This window comes from Lucilia sericata, unplaced genomic scaffold (assembly GCF_015586225.1).
Source record: "Lucilia sericata isolate MDLA Ls3-8-SP2 unplaced genomic scaffold, ASM1558622v1 Contig000483F_arrow, whole genome shotgun sequence".
In the NCBI taxonomy this organism is placed as follows: domain Eukaryota; kingdom Metazoa; phylum Arthropoda; class Insecta; order Diptera; family Calliphoridae; genus Lucilia; species Lucilia sericata.
Genome location: NW_023994498.1, coordinates 177683 through 190938, shown reverse-complemented (window position 1 = coordinate 190938; position 13256 = coordinate 177683). Strand labels below are relative to the sequence as shown.

General features: G+C 32.1%; 1 protein-coding gene across 1 annotated transcript in view; it reads right to left on the bottom strand.

Annotated features, from left to right (window-relative positions):
* Window positions 1–13256, bottom strand: part of LOC119605420 (gamma-tubulin complex component 4 homolog) — a 97716-nt gene that overhangs the window by 12465 nt on the left and 71995 nt on the right. The window contains exon 7 of the mRNA XM_037958522.1: window positions 12362–12728. Within this exon, the coding sequence (XP_037814450.1) occupies window positions 12362–12728 (367 nt within the window). The remainder of the gene's footprint in view (window positions 1–12361; window positions 12729–13256) is intronic.

Sequence of the window (13256 nt, the reverse complement as noted above, 5' to 3'; positions counted from 1 at the left end):
AAAGCAAGGTGCCGTGTAATTTTAGCTTTGGATAAGTCACTTTATGTCTATGTTAGAGGTTGCGAAAAGACATGCCATGTATAGAAAGCTCTTAAGTATTTGTTCCAAAAGACATGCGAAAAGACATGCCATGATAAGAATTCAGAAAAATTCTTCGAAGATTCGAGCACAGCTTTGAAAGCTTTTAAAACAAGTTGCCGTAGTCCAAATTGCAGTCATAAGTACATCTTATGACAATAAAATATGTTCGAATATTCGAAATTAAGTTCGAAAATTCGAAGTTATTTTCGAAAAATTTTTTATGTTTTTAAATTAATCTCTGTGTCATAAAAACTAAAAAAAAATCGAAAATTCGAACTCGTGTTCGAAAATTTTTTAAAGCTGTTAAAACTAGTTCTTCTAGTCCGAATGGGCTGAAAATTGGCATGCACGATTTCACCTAATGACAATACATTAAAATGTTCGGATATTCGAAATTAATTTCGAAATTCGAACTAATATTCGAAATTTTTTAAAATCCATTGAATAATGGTAATGAAAATTTCTTTTTAAATAATTACTAATGAAATGTTCGGGACCTTACTAAAGAACCGTTTAGGTCAGGACACTTTTCAATGTCGAAATAAAGAGGATATAGATGCCAAAGTGGAAACGTTCACAAGTGCCCTGGTTGAATCGTTCGAGGACAGCTGCCCTCTGCGAGAGCGGAGATCTGCCCAGGAGATCCGGAACCTTGGGAAGACTCTTCGCAAACTATTTAACCGGGAACGGCGTAAAAAGACCGCAGTATACTGGGATGAGTATCGTAATAAACTTGATGAATATAAGAAAATCGTTCGAAAAGCCAACGAGACTCCTGGAAACTTTTCTGTGAACAGGTAGATAGCGTAAATGACGTATCGAAGATAAAAAAATTCCTATCCAAAACTCATGTCCAACCGGAATCTATGATCGATGACACGGGCAGGAGGCTTGAGGATATGGAGGAGACAATGAAACTCCTAATGGATTCTCATTTCCCACCCGGTATATCGAATAACATAGATGAACCGATATTGGAGGAAGGGGAGGGTAACACGGAAATAGTTATTACAATTGACATGGTTAAAGGGGCAATCAAGAGCTTTGCTTCCTATAAAGCTGCAGGGACGGATGGAATTTTCCCGGCACTTTTGCAGATGGAGGCGGGACTGGTTTCCGTACATCTGTCACAGATATTCACTGCATGCTTAAAATTGGCATATACCCCAGTTAAATGGCAGGATGCAAGGGTAATATTTATACCCAAACCAGGGAAACCTAGCTATGCGACACCTAAGTCCTTACGTCCTTCCTACTTAAAACCTTGGAACGGATAGTCGATAGCATGGTTAAAAGCAGCATACCATACAAAGACCTTAAATATAAGCAGCATGCTTATGTAAAGGGACGATCGGTGGAAACCGCCTTAAATGAAGTTGTCCACTACATAGGTGAATCTTTCGATAGCAAACTGTATACACTGGCAGTATGCATTGACATCGAAGGCGCTTTCAATAACGTGCACACTGATACCCTTATCCAATCCCTAGACCAGTTTTATGTTGACCGGGTGCTCCGTAACTGGATCAACTACATGCTAAGGAACAGATGGATAAGCTGCGAGATCAGGAAAAAGGTATTTCGCGGTATACCACAGGGTGGCATTTTGTCACCTTTACTCTGGGTTACCACGATTAATAGCCTTCTAAGGACCCTAACCGAGAAAGGACTTAGACCTGTCTGTTATGCAGACGATGTCGTAATACTTTTAAAGGGAAAGGATCCAAATTACTTGTGTAGAAGAGCTGAGGAGGCTCTGAATACGGCCTTGAGCTGGGCTCAACCGAGAGGCTCAACCCGGCGAAGACGGAAATCTGTCTTTTCACAAGAAAGACAAAAATTTCTACATACACTGAACCTTGCTTCCTGGGCAAGAAGATACCGGTGACAGACAAAGTTAAGTACTTAGGTGTAATACTTGACCGGAAATTAAAATGGAGACACCACATAGAGGATAGGATGAACAAGGCACATCGGTGCTGGGCGATATGTAGGAGAACCATAGGCATGAAATGAGGTCTTAGTCCTACTATGACAAATTGGCTTTATAAAAGTGTAATTAGACCAATTCTAGCTTATGCTTCAATAATCTGGTGGACTGCTTTGGACAAAAAGTGTAATATCAAACTACTACAGGGAGTTCAGCGTACATGCTGCTTGGGTATAAGTGGTGCCATGTGTACTACTTCAACCAAGGCTCTGGAAACGTTGCTAGATATTCCACCCATTGAAACATATATAAGATATGAGGCGGCGCTTACAGCCGAACGGCTCTTTACTTTATGCGAACTGGCCAAAAACGGTTATAGGACACGTCATCAATGTATACTGGACACATTGGAAGGTTATACACATTCATCGGACGTGCCTGATCGCATACCAGACACTGAATATGTCGGAAACTTTGAAACGCTAATCCCAGATAGAATGTCTTGGTCAAGCGGAACATTAGAGCAAATACCAGTAGGAATCCGTTGCTACACGGATGGCTCTAAATTAGGGGACAAAGTGGGCCTGGGGTTCTATATTGAAGACCCAGAAACAGAAATATACCACCGTTTACCTAATCATAACACAAGCTTCCAGGCAGAAGTACGAGCAATAAGTGAATGTGTAAATTGGATTAGAATAAATATGGCGCCCACAGGGCTTAATATATTTACCGACAGCCAGAAGGCAATTTGTGCGATATCAGGTGATAGAATTAAATCTAAGACCGTATTGGATTGTAAGAAAGCTTTAACTGAATACTCTCCCAGAGGTAAGGTTCACATCATATGGGTACCAGGCCACTCGGGAGTAGTCGGCAACGAAAGGGCGAATGTAATAGCTTTAAAGGGAAGGGAGCTCGATGTAGTTAAGGCCTCTTGGAATAATGAAACGGTGGGTAGAACCACAAAGATTCTATGGGGTGACCCTGATGAGAGCAAGACGAGAAATCTTCTCAAAATGAGCAAGTCTGAGGTTAGTATGATGGTACGTATTCTCAGTGGACACACAGGATTACGAGCACATCTATACAAAATTGGACGTGCGAATTCAGACGAATGTAGAGCATGTGGAGAGGACAGTGAAACTCTGGAGCACTTTCTTTGCCATTGTCAGGCATTCGTCGAAGTTAGATCCAAGTATCTTGGAAGTGATGTTATTCCGGAAATAACATTCTTAACCAACACCGATTGGAAGATTCTTAGGAATTACGTCCAGGAAACTGAGTTTCTGAACATGGAAAAATAATACATTCAGTGAACATTTTTTTTTTTTCTTGAATTGGAGCGCACAACAGGCCCGATAGTGGCCTAGGTGTATTTCTTCGGATTTGATGTAGTATACATCCTCCTATCAACCTAACCTAAGTCACTTGAAAATATTTGGATGTTATCTGTTTCACTTATACCTAAAGAAAAACGCAAAAAATGGGATTCAAAATCAAGTAATGAAATTTTTGTTGGATATGGCATTAACATTAAAGGTTACCGTATATATGATATAGAAAAAAGATAGTCGTAACATGTCGAGACGTTAAATTCGATGAAAAGAAAAAAGCTTTTTATTTATTACAGACAAAAGGAAAATAATATTATTTTTTCAGTTGTGACAACACACAAAAAGAAAACGTCCCTGTGAATTTAAATAATAATGATGATGAAGATAATAATTCCATCTTAAGTTCATTATCATTTAATTCTATTAATTAGAATGACGTGGGAGAATCTGACCAACTAGAAGCAACTAACGATTCCAATAATATTGAAGAATCTTTAGAGTCAAGTGAAACTACTGATTGTCAAATTGTGGAAACTGAAAGTTGTAATGAAGGTGCAGTGGGGGAATCCATTCCTAGAAGAAGTGAAAGACTAGCCAATAAAGAAAAAACTTCTTGGAATTGGTTAAGCTATTATGCTGAACTTTCCGAAGAAGAACCAAATAGCATTGAATAAACTCTTTCATCAAGAGAAAACCAAAAGTGGCAAGAAGCTATTAACAGCGAATTATCGTCCATAGAAGAAAACAAAACATGGATAGTAGTTCTAAAACCTGATAAATGCAATGTAATTAAGGCAAAATGGTTTTTCAAGAAGAAGAAGGAACACGACGATTCTATTCGTTACAAAGCCAGAGTTGTAGTTAAAGGTTTCACACAACGGAAAGGAATTGACTACGAAGAAACTTTTTCACCAGTTGGCTTTAGCTACACGATACAACTTAAAAATTGAACAAATGGATGCAGGTACTGTAGGGTTGCCAGCCTGGCTGGACTTGGCTGGATTGTCCAGCTTTTTTGATGCTTGTCCAGTTTCAAGCTAAAATTTAATTTGTCCAGCTAAATAGAATTTTTTTAGTACACTGCAATAACTTAGGAAATATTTTTTATGTTATCTTTGTCAAATCATGTTACCCAACACTGTTTGTACATTTGTTATACAATTAAGTTATGATTTCCCTCTTCTATCATCACTGACAACATGTCTCAACACTTGAGAAGCTGATGTCGTAATAAATATGTATTATTCCGAACGATAGTCATTTTTTCTTTCATTGTTGATGAAATTTATTTAATTTTAGTTTATTTTTATTCTACAAAACAAAATACAACGCGGCAGACGCGTTACAAACTACAGTGTGTAACTTGTTAAATGAAAACACACTATTTCAACTTTTTTTGACAGAAGCCTATAACGCGTTGCCGCGTACAAAGCGAGTTGTGTATAGAATAAGAACAAATATAAATGAAATAAATTTCACCAACAATGAAAGAAAAATATTAAAAAATAAACAAAAATTTAAAATTTTGATTTTTAAAACAGTAATAGTCTTGTAATAGTCTCTGTATAACTTGCAGCTTGTAAACCGCGAAAAGTTTGAAAAGCGTAAAACGCGTTGCCGCCTCAACGCGTGTTGTGTACTTCCACCTTAGGAAAGAAATCAAAGTTTCAATTATTTGTTTTTAGTGTTTTGTTAGCGATTGAGATTTCAGCAAAATCTTTGTTTATAAACAAAAACTTGCAAATTTTTTTAAAAAATGGCTTTCGCGTACTTTTTTGGATATTTTTTGATTGAGAATAAATTAAAAATTACTCTCTATCATTAAGTTACTGGAAAGTACGCGAAAAGACCTATTATTGCGAGCGATAGTCAATTTCTTTACGTACATCTTATGTACTTTTGATTTTTTAAATTTAAAACTTCAAAAATGGCGCTTTTTACATCTTTTGCTCTTAAAAACTAAGTTAACGAAGTAATCGGGGAAAACTAAAAATATATTCTTACTCTATGGACTATAACAAAACAGAATTGGTATATGAGAACCCCTGCATTTTTTTGTGTATCACTGTGAAATTATTTACACAAAACCAAAATTAACATTTGCTCAGTATTTTTTTGTCCAGCTTTTTAAAACCCAATGTCCAGCTTTTTGCGAATCGGAATCTGGCAACCCTAAGTTACTGCCTTTCTACAATGTGATTTGGTGGAAAATGTTTATGTTGAAGCGCCATCAGTTGTGAAAGTTCCCAATGGACATGTTTTAAAGTTGCAGAAAGCACTTTATGGATTGAAATAAGCAAGTCATGTTCGGAATAATAAATTGAATGACGCTTTACAAAAATATGGTATGAAACGTTCTAAATTTGATCCTTGCATTTATTATAGAATTGAAGGTAACAAAATTACTTTTATGGCTCTTTATGTAGATGATATGCTCCTATTTACTAATGATAATGATTTTAGTCAATTATTTAAAATTAAATTTTTAGGTGAAGCAAAACGATGTTTAGAAATGCGGATAATTAAAACTGATGAACATATAACTCTGGATCAAGAAGAATATATTCTAAACATGCTGAAAAGATATGAAATGAAAAATTGTAATCCAATATCTACAAATTTCCAAAATCCGAATGTGAATATGATACAATAAAAAATGTACCGTATCAACAAGCAATTGGTAGTTTAATATTTGCTGCTCAATGCACCGTCCTGATATAAGTCAAGCTGTAAATTTTGTAAGTAAATTTAATAAAGCTCCTTCCCGAATTCATTGGACAGCTGTTACACGTATTTTTCGATATTTGAAAGCAACTACTCATTACAAGTTAATTATTATACTAATGGCAATAATAATCTTATTTCGTATACAGATTCTGATTGGGGCAATGATTTGGAAGATCGAAGATCAGTTACTGGTTACGTTAATCTATTACAAAATGCAGCAATATCCTGGAATAGCAAACGACAGCCAACCATTGCATTATCTACAACTGAGGCCGAATATATGGCGTTATCGGTACAAGAAGTCATGTGGCTAAGATTGCTGGAAAAGGAACTTAATTTTGAATTTAACGATCAAATTCCTACTAAGGTATATTGTGACAACCAAAGTGCAATACACTTAGCCTCAAATGAAATATATCTTCCAAGAACCAAACATATTGATATAAGTCATCATTACATACGAGAAAAACGTCAAACAAATCAAGTTTCGTTTATTGGAATATCTACAAATGATCAACTTGCTGATTTTTTGACTAAACTCGTTTCCAAGGAAAAGCATTTAAATTTCTGTAAAATTTTGGTATTGTTTTAAAGTAGATTTCGAGTGGGGGTGTTAGATTTATAATTTGTTACATTTTAACTTGTTCGAAATGTATAAAACGAAATCATACTTAACTTTGTAATTTCTTCTATGTCAACCAGAAAATTTTGAAGAAATCATAATTCATATTTTCTCTGCTAAACTAAAAATATTGCTAGATTATCTTAATTTTTTCAAAAAGAAGGTACATTGATAAATTTTTATATAAAAATGCATTTTGTTAAATATTTAAAAACAACACAATTATATTTATATTATTGAAATTGTTTCTGCATTCCCGAACAATATTCTTCAGCAGACACATTATATTTCCCAAAGATTTGCATGAATTTCTTGATTAGTTTTAAGATTATAATAATAACCATTTAAAACATTTTTATTTTTAATAAATATTTTGTTTGGAGTATTGCTATAAAAACTTCCGTATGATAATTTAGAGATACAATACACTTTTTTGTTTATTGCTGAATTTTCTTTTAAATAAATAAAAATTCGATATTAAACAAATATTGCTTTGATGATTTTCATCTAAATGATAAAACGAAGCTATTGCTTTTATATCTTCTATGGACGATATCTTCCAAATGTTTTTAGGGTTATTGTTGGCTTAATGAAGGGCCGAGCCTTCAATAAAATTCTTATATTTGTCAATGGTTTATTGAAGGTGTTTTAAGCTATTTGACGTTTATGAATATGATTTTCCTGAATTTTGCTTAAAATTGTTTAATAAACGTTGGCAACCCTAACATCCAAAAGTCATTATTTCTTGTGCTCGTGGTATTTAAAAAAAAAAAAAAAAACTAAAAAAAAAAATTAAAAGTCTTTTGTTTTTGACCTGGTTTATACTGTATAAAAAAGCAACTGTAAGTTACTAGAATAATATCAAGTATGCCTGGAGAAAGACGTAAAAGTACTAATATTAATAAAAAAATATTACTAATTGAAGAAGAAGATGGGAGAATTCAATGTGATAATACTTATTATGATATTTGTACAACTCTCGACAAACGTCAATTTGATCAGCTGTTGCAAAATGAGAGCGATGAGTATATTTGTCACCATTGTAACGAAAGCGGTGGAGACCTAAAACAAGAACTAAATGCAATCAAAACACAACTTTCAAAATTAAATCAGCTGGATGAGTTACAAGCAACAATGCAATTTATGTCAACAAAATTCGACAATATACTTAAAGGCATAAATGAAAACAAAAAGAAAATAGAAGCTGTGCAAAAGGAAAACAAAAACCTAAAAAAAGAAATAGCTGATTTAAAAACATCTGTAAAAATCCTAAATGACCAAAGGGTCAAAAATGATTGTATCATTAATGGTTTGGAATGTGAGGAAGATACAGATGCTGTTGAAACATTAATGAAGTTTTTAGAAGGTTTTGATGTGAAAATAGAAGCTACAAACATAGATGAGGCATTTTTCTTGAAAAATAAAAACCCAGAAACTAGAAAAACTAATAAGCAGAAGCAAACTATGATTGTAAAATTCAACAACAAAAAAGCCAAACAGATGGTTATGTCAGTAAAACCCAAACTAAAGGAAAAAGAAGACATGTCAATATTTATCAACGACTTTTAAAGTAAAGAAACTCTCTTTTTGCTTAACCATGCTAAGAGTCTAAAAAAAATTGGATATCGCCGTGTTTATAGTTTAGCTGGTCGTATATACGCTAAACGAAGTGAATTTTCAAAACCTAAGCTTATCAAATCGTTTGAAGAAGTTGATAATATATTATTAGAAGCAACCACAAATAATACTCGAAGATCTCATCGTCGTGAGAATGCCTTTGTAGATGATGATAATAGTGATAATGATGTTAATTTTTTGTCACCTGCTTAATAAAACTTTTTATATCTTTTTAATAAGTATATTTTAATACAGAACACAAAGTAATGAATGTAAATAAATATTTTTCTTCAATTTTATCTTATAATACTTTTTTAAAAAATCTAACTAAATCTTATTTTTCTATTATATCTGTAAATGTCAGAAGCATTTCATCCATAGATAAATTTAACAAATTTAAATCTAAAATATCTTCATTACTAAAACTACCAGATATTATTTGTATTCAAGAAACATGGTTTGATAGTAAATTGATACAACTTTACGGAATTCCGGGTTATAACACAGTTCACTGTTGTAGATCTGATTCTTACGGTGGTCCATCAATATATGTTCGAGATTTTATATTATTTTCAGTTGAAATCTGTGAGAGTAAATACTTTATTGACTCTATCGTGCTCACCTTAGAAAGTCATAATGTAACTAGAAAATCTATGAAGCTATTATCTTTTTACAGATCACAAAAGTGTAATTTTGATAAATTCTTTGAATATATAGAAAACTGCCTTATGACTGTATCTCAGAGTCCTTGTATAATTGTAGGTGATTCAAATGTTGATTTCATTACTAATCCTCAGGCACATGATTTAAATGACCTTTTTCAATGTTACGATGTTAGGAACTGTCATACTCTCATTACTAGACCTAGCAGTGGGACCTCAATAGATAATGTATTTTGTAATTTTGATTTTGAAATTAAAGTTGATTCTATAGAGTGGCAGTTATCAGATCATAATCTTATGAATATTAAAATTGATTGTAAATCGAACATGACCGATTTAGTAGATGTTAGTCGTTATTATTGTGATTATAACCAAGTTAGGGAAAAATTATGTCGTACTCTGTCTGTTTCTAACTTGACTGATGATCCCAATGTTGACACTTCTTACTTAATAGAGTCAATGACAAATGCTTTTGCTACTGCAACAATACTATCTAGAACCAGGAAAGATTTAAAACTTGAATTAACACCATGGATTAATGGTAATATACTAGCTCTCATAAGTTACAAAAATAAATTATTAAAAAAAAGAAAAAAGAGGAAAGAAGATGATATTAATATTTCTATTAGGAGAATTAGTAAAATAATAAAAACGGCTATTAAGAGGTGTATGATTAATTATTATTATAATAATTTAGATAATGTTCGGAATAATCCACGAAAGTGTTGGCAATTTATAAATGAGACTTTAGGAAGAAATTCGAGATCTGATATTACTGTTAAAAATGATAATAATGTATTAATCCAGAATGATAATGACAAAGCTGAATCATTAAATAATTTTTTCTTAAAATCTGTTAAGGATTTAAATAACGGAATTGAGTACAACTCTAGAGATAACTGTAATGCTCTTCGTTCATTAAAATATAATCGTAATCAATTTGTTTTCGATCACATTAATGAAAATGAAAATTATCAATTAATTTATCATTTAGATATGAATAAAAGCCCAGGATCTGATGGCATAACGTCAAGATGTTTATACGAATGTAGGGAACTTGTGTCACCAATATTAGCAAGAATTTTCAATTCATCTGTTCGCCACTCAGTATGGCCTGATTATCTGAAAATTCACAAGATCATTCCAATCCCAAAGGAAGTTCTTGGTAATACACTTTACAAATTCCGACCTATCGCTATTTTATAAGTTATAGATAAGGTATTTGAAAAGATTTTGCACCATCAATTATCGGTATTTTTAGAGAAAGAAAACTTAATATATCCAAATCAGTACGGGTTTCGAAAGGGTTGTGGTACTGATAATGCAGTGGTAGAAGTTGTCAATCATATATGTGATGGTTTGGATAGGGGTTTCAGTACAGTAGGTGTGGTTTTTTATGATTTTTCTAAGGCCTTTGACCTTGTAAATCACTCAAAAATGGCTGAAAAACTTAAATTTTATGGTGTAAAGAACAGAGAATTGGAGTTTTTCAAAAGTTACTTGACAAATCGTAAGCAGTATGTGCAAATAAATAAATTCAAAAGTTCTTTGGGTAACGTTGAGTACGGGGTTCCTCAGGGAAGTGTGTTAGGTCCTTTATTATTTAACATTTATGTTAATGATATCAATAACTTGGATCTAAAAGGGAAAATTGTAATGTATGCAGACGATTTATGTCTAATTTACCCATACAAGGAAAATTTAGTTTTTAAAACATTTGCATAAAGGGATGCAGCACTTATTTTAGAATTTGCAAGAATAAATAAATTGGTACTGAATAACAATAAAACAAAAATCGTACGTTTTAGACCTCAACCTAATAGAAATTTAGAGGAAAGCGCATTATTTATTGATGGGAAACAGATTGTTGAAGTAGGCACAATAAAATATTTAGGAATTATTTTGCAAAATAACTTATCATGGAAAAATCATATTAAATATGTACGATCGAAAATATCTCCAGCACTTGGCATCCTGTATAAACTAAGATATAAACTTGATGAGAACACCAAATATATAATTTTTCAATCACTTATTCAAAGTCATCTTAATTACCTTACACTTGTGTATGGATTCAAGAGAAATGTTGATTTAAAAAGCTTACAGGTAATTCAAAATAAATCATTAAAGGCTGTGTTTAATCTCCCTCAACTATATCCGACATTATTGCTTTACCAATTTATGGTATTTATAAACTGCAAGTTTTGCTCTATGTTAATAAAACTATAAACAGAATTGGACACCACACAATCAATTTTTCTGGTAACCAAACTTTGTTTGACACAAGACATAATACGAATCTGAAGGTTCCTAGGTGTCGCCTAGAAATCACTAAACAAAGAATTTAATATATCGGTAGTGTGGCATATAATGATTTACCTCAGTCGGTCAAAAATTGTTCGTCCATATCGTTGTTTAAGAAAAAAGTTAAAGATTTTTATCTAAATAATCTTGAAATGCTTTTGATATAAATTTATTTATATAATATTGAAATGCTATTTATTTTTTTTTAATTTTATTATTGTTGTAATTTTGTAAAAAGTTAAGTTGTAAAAATAATTATAATTGTTTCTTGCCAACGTTGTCTCAATAAAGCCCTAGAGGCGCTGAGACCACATTTCAATATATAATTGTAAATTTGAATTCATAAATAATAAAAAAAAAAAAAACCTAAAATAAGTTTTTATAAATACAGCCGTCATAGTCTAACAGCTGAGAAATTGTTTTTGCTTTATTTAGAATTTTATCAGAAAACTAGGGGATATTTTTAAAAAATTTTGCGGCCCTCCGTAGGACCGCCACATTAAAAAAACTAAAAATAGATCGGAAAATTTAAGAATAAACAAATTTAAACCTAAATGTCTCTTAAAGCTAAAGAGGTAACACACACATGTAAACGTATTTTTTGTATACCTTCTCAAGGAGTAGTTATATTTTAAATTTAAACTTATTGCGATCATAAATGGATTTTAAGTGATTTTTTTTTTTTTAAATTTCATTCAGTCCTCGATCACCTATAACGATGTCAATCGACTCGAAAACACCTCAGCTCCAAATATGTGAAATTTCATTGCGATGTATTCAATAGTTTCAGGGATACCAAATTATTTCCAAAAACAAAAGTTTCTAAACTACAGTGTGCTGATATATATACATAAAACATCTTTTCTTGATCAAGTTTTTGAATTTGTGGGAGAGAGAGAGTGAAGAAAAGAATGCTCATTATTTTTTATTCTCTATTCCACAATCATAAACTTGCATAAGTGAAATTGCCCTGTGTAGAATGGCGTTGAAGAACAATTTAATGTAAATCAATAGTATAAATGTCTATTTAATGTACATACTTACATTCATATGTAGATAAATAAATATTTTATATACTCACTTTCAAGTACATCCACTTGTATATAATACTGCAAGTTATCGACAAAAAACATTAACTCATTGCGTAAATGCATTATTTTAATATTTTGATTCTTATTTAGTTTGGTCTCTCTTGTTTGTTGGCACCACAGCATATGCAATTCATATTGCATTTTCTTTATTAGAAGCAGAAATCGAAAAAGTATATTGTAGCGTTCCAATACCTTAGGCGAGAAAAGTAAATGTAAAGGCCAATTTATTTTATATTGTAATTGAACTAATTGCAGATAGCCAAATTCGAGTGGCTCCTCCGTATCGAACGGAGATTTCGGTATACAGAGGGAAAATTGTTCCAAATCTTCAGATACACCAACTCCATGTGCTGCCGACTACAATTAATAGATTTATTTATATAGAAAAACCGTTAATGAAGGTGAAATTAAATTAAAATTATGTATGTATATTAGACCGATTCTCAAAAAATTGTACTTGAGTTGCCTTTCTCAAAATATTCGCTGCTATGTCAGATGATGTTACCAAAAATATTTTGGGTTTAGTTTACCGTGGACAGTTTTCATTAAAATATCCTATGGGGGACACGATTTTACATGTTCAATTCAAATTTTTACTCATCTTCAAATATCTTTATTTTGTTATGATATGTTCAGACCCTTATTTTAAATTTTTTTTCTTAAACAAAATATGTTTTTGAAGCTGCGTCTAACGGTGTGCAAAACTTGCAAAATTGCGCATACAAATTTTATATTTTTTAGAATATAACAATTATGAGGAGACGATTATTTATGATTAATAGTCCATTGGATGAAGCTTTAAAATGGTACCACATATTGAATATATTATTTAAAAACAAGTTAGAGTGCTATATTCGGCTGAGCCGAATCTTAAATACCCTCCAC